Source organism: Humulus lupulus, chromosome 8 (assembly GCF_963169125.1).
Source record: "Humulus lupulus chromosome 8, drHumLupu1.1, whole genome shotgun sequence".
Taxonomy (NCBI): Eukaryota; Viridiplantae; Streptophyta; class Magnoliopsida; order Rosales; family Cannabaceae; genus Humulus; species Humulus lupulus.
In genome coordinates, this window is record NC_084800.1 from 29,472,815 (window position 1) to 29,476,948 (window position 4,134).

Consider the following 4,134-nt stretch of genomic DNA (forward strand, 5'->3'; position numbering starts at 1 on the left):
AAAGCCAGAGGCCGCGGGCAAATTGTTGAAATGGGCGGTCAAACTAGGGCAGTTCGATATCTCTTACTTGCCACGAGCAGCGATAAAAGGGCAAGCCCTGGCTGACTTCATTGCAGAGTTCAGTGAACTTACAGATAGCGAGCAGACCGAAGAGCTTGAGTCTCAAAACCAACCTCCCTCATGGAAGTTATTTACAGACGGCTCTTCCAATGAACATCATGCAGGGGCTGGGGTGATCCTGATTACGCCTGAAGGGCATTGATTTCACTGTGCAATCAGGTTTGACTTCACTGCTTCCAACAACGAGGCTGAGTATGAAGTGTTGCTCGCTGGGTTACGATTAGCCAGAGACATGAATATAAAGGTACTTGACATCTACAGTGACTTTCAGCTGGTGGTGAATCAAGTCATGGGAGAGTACCAGGCCCGAGGTTTAAAGATGGTTGCCTATTTAAACAAAACAAAGGATCTATTAGTGCAGTTTGACAAGTACACCCTTCAGCAAGTACCTTGCAACCAGAATTCAAACGTTGATGCTTTGGCCAAGTTAACAAGTGCGAAGGATGCTGATACTTTGAACATAGTGCTAGTTGAACGACTATTTGTGCCAAGCATCCAAGCAGAGGAGACCATTCTGGTGATCCAGGTGGCAGATACATGGATGGCACCATACATAGAGTATCTAACGCAAGGCGTGTTACCAACAGACAGAAACAAAGCTAGCACCCTTCAGCGACAGGCTGCTAGGTATATCCTGGTCGATGGAATCTTTTACCGAAGAGGATACTCAATGCCACTCCTCAGGTGTTTTTCAAAGGAGAAAGCCAAGGAATTGATGAAAGAGGTACACGAAGGCTTTTGCGGGGACCACGCCGGGGGGCAAAGCTTGTCGAAAAAGATCTTGAGGCAAGGGTATTTCTGGCCAACAATGAATGAAGACTCAATGGAATTTGTATGGAGGTGCGACAAGTGCTAGAGGTTCTCCAAAATTCCGCTAGCAGTCCCTAATGAACTGAAACAAATGCAAAGTCCGTGGCCATTTGCAGTGTAGGGTATAGATTTAATCGGATCTTTGCCCACAAGAAAGGGCGGTGTCAAGTATGTTGTGGTTGTCGTCGATTATTTTACTAAATGGACCGAAGCCGAGCCGCTCGCAACCATAACGACCAAGAAGGTGCTGGATTTTGTGGTTAAAAGCATCGTTTGTCGCTATGGATTTCCAAGGAAAATCATCTCAGATAACGGCACACAGTTTGATAGTGATTTATTCACGGACTTTTGCGAACGGCATGGGATTATCAAGAGCTTTTCTTAAGTCACTCAACCCCAAGCAAATGGACAACTCGAAGCAGTGAATAAAACGCTAAAGGATACCCTAAAGAAACGACTGGAAGAAGCTAAGGGGGCATGGCCAGAGCAATTGCCTGAAGTCCTTTGGTCGTACAAAACTTCCCACCGAACAACAACAGGCCATACTCCATTCTCTTTGGCTTATGGGTATGAGGCTATGTTGCCCGTTGAGTTAGATCCACCCTTGCATCATAGAATAACGTATGATCAAGGCTCTAACAGCCAACTATTGATGGAATCCCTAGACTTGATCAATGAGAAACGTGAGTAAGCCAAACTCCGAGTAGCTGCGTGTCAGCAAAATGTCGCCCGGTATTTCAACTCTAAAGTACCTGAAAGAAAATTCAACGTCGGAGATTTATTACTTAGAAGAGTTTTCCTAAACACCCGCGACCAAGCTGCTGAAGTACTCGGACCAGATTGAAGAAGTCCTTCATCCATGCACCTATAAACTTGCTCGCTTAAACGGAGATCTCATTCCTCGCTATTGGAATGGAGAACACCTGCGCAAGTACTATCAATAAACAATTCTTCTTAAAGAATTGGCTTGTATTAATTTTACTTTTTACAAGTTATGAAAAAGGGTTGATCACTTTATATGACTAGTCGCTTATAAGTGTAAGATCTTATTGATTGCTCGTACAGACACGTTTTGTCCATTTATTATGAGAAATATAAGGGACTGTGCGCAGCCAGTCATTCTTGCCAATTATTGTATTTATTACAAGTATTTGCTCATTATGTGTGTTATTTTGCTGTATTATCGTTTTAATTCCTTTATTCCGAGTAGTAATGTTGGAACAGGTTCTGGTCAAGGCAAGTGACTAAGGACCTAAAGCTCCTCAATCACTTGGGGGGCATACGAGGCATCTAGTAAGCAAAGCATACCGAAAGATATGTAAACACATGAGCAAAATAAGTGAAAGCATGCTAAGGTACTTAGAGTATTTTTCAAAATTTTGTTTTTTGTTAAATCAATCCAAAGTACTATGCTAAGTTCGGTCATGCGAACATATGTTATAATAAAATGTAGGTATTATAATATCAAAAGGAAACCTTTTACATTGCGAGCAGTGCTGCTCGGATGTAATTGTTCAATTAAAAGAAAAAAGCTGCCCATGAAGCAATAAAGGTTAAAACATCAAATTGTTTTTACATCATGACCCGTCGGCCATGTAATTCAAAAATAAAATAAAAAGATAAAATTATGAGGTTTTCGGGGGGTCTTGTGGCGATTTCTGCTGCTGCTGGTCGACTGCATCCCCAACCTCTTCTCGGGCGCCTTCGATGTCGGTCGCTAAAGAAATTTCTGGAGACCGTGGAAGTGTTTCCTCTTCCAGGCGAGCAACGCACCTAGCTAACTCCTCCTCCCTAATATAGTCTGGGAGATAGGAGAAATTAGCATTGGGGTTATTTTTCCAAAACAAGTAGTTACACTCGAACGACGCCCCTTCATAGTCTTCAAGGTTGCGGGCATTCTGTTCCTTCAGTGCAGCAACTTCCTTGCGGCTTATCTTGAGCTCATCTTGAAGCTTATGGGCTTCTCGGTAATTATTGAGCGAGACCTCCTTGTACTGCTCCTTGGATGCAGTGATCTTGGCAATACTCACAGCCTTCCTCTTCAACTCTTCTTCAAGAGAAGTGATTTTGGCCTTAGTCACCTGCAGCGCCTTGAGGTGCTTTGCCTCAGCCTCCTTGAGGGCCTCGGTATGCTTCGCCTCGACCTCCTTAATGGCATTAGAATTCTTTGCCTCAACTGCCTTCAGCCGCTCAGCATGAGTAGCTTCAGTCGCCTTGAGTTGCTCGGTGTATCGAGCCTCAGCTGCACTAAGTTGATCGCTAAGTCTCTTTTTGAATTGGATATTCAGCGTCCTCGAAGATTGCTAGCCAGAAGTAAGGGTAAGCACCCCCTGCGATCAGAAAAAGATAAAGCTGTAAATAAGAGCAAGTTAAAAAGAAAATTCATAAAGTACAAAACAAAAAGAAAGCAACTTACAGTGAGCTCTTCGTTTAGTGAGTGGTTGAGGACTTGGTCGACCCCTATAGAGTCGGTCTCCTGGATTGCCTCCTGGCTGTGTCGGTGTTTTGTTATTCTCGACAGCCTATCTTTGGCTGAGTTGAGCACTGCACCCGTGAGGTCGTCTCCCGAGGCCTCTTCTCGGCGCCCAGCCGACTGCTGAACTGTAGATGTTGGAGGCATAGGGTCGACTGGAGTTAGAGGAGGAGTCTGTCCGTTCAGAGATGGAGGATCTGGGTTTATTGGAGTTGGAGGAGTTGCCTCCCTAGCAGAAGCTGGTGGAGGAGTTGTCTCCTTTGTTGGAGTAGGAGCAGGAGGGTTGTTTGTTCGAGATTTCTTTGTGGGGGGATTGCTGCAGCCTTCCCCAAACTGGCATTTGTGAGACTTCTTCTTACTTGCTAATCTAGCGTGCAAGTCGAAAGCGCGCTCGACCGGCATGTCTATAAAAAAAAAAGAAACAAGCAAACAGTCAGTCAGTATAATAAAAGAAACTTACTAAGTTTAGGAAATAAGGGCAGAGAAATTGAAAGTATAATACCCGAGCTATAATTACTGGTCGCTACACTATTTACTTTACTAGTGCTACACTTACTCTCTGGCCTGAAGAAGTCTGAATTTAAAGCAGGAGGGTACTTAAAGTTGCCATCCCCATCGAAGAGGTGACAGGGTGTAACGACCTACTTCCTTAGGGTCGTTACCAAGTGAGTTTAAAAACGTGTTTTTAACTCACTAATCGAGGTTTTAAGTCTGTAATGACCCAACTACTC

General features: G+C 44.1%; 1 protein-coding gene across 1 annotated transcript; it reads right to left on the reverse strand.

Annotated features, from left to right (window-relative positions):
- Positions 1-2,555: 2,555 nt before the first annotated feature.
- On the reverse strand, positions 2,556-3,805 carry LOC133795215 (uncharacterized). Its single transcript, XM_062232671.1, has 2 exons — positions 3,347-3,805; positions 2,556-3,233 (listed from the first exon to the last, which is right to left on the reverse strand). The coding sequence occupies exons 1-2, from the start codon at positions 3,803-3,805 to the stop codon at positions 2,556-2,558; spliced, it is 1,137 nt and encodes a 378-aa protein (XP_062088655.1).
- Between the last annotated feature and the right edge of the window lie 329 nt (positions 3,806-4,134).

Bases quoted from the DNA above. Each gene is read 5' to 3' on its own strand.
- LOC133795215 (XM_062232671.1), bottom strand. From the start codon at position 3,805: ATGCCGGTCGAGCGCGCTTTCGACTTGCACGCTAGATTAGCAAGTAAG. The intron at 3,234-3,346 runs GTAAGTTGCTTT...ACTTCTGGCTAG, and splicing joins CACTAAACGAAGAGCTCACT to CAATCTTCGAGGACGCTGAA.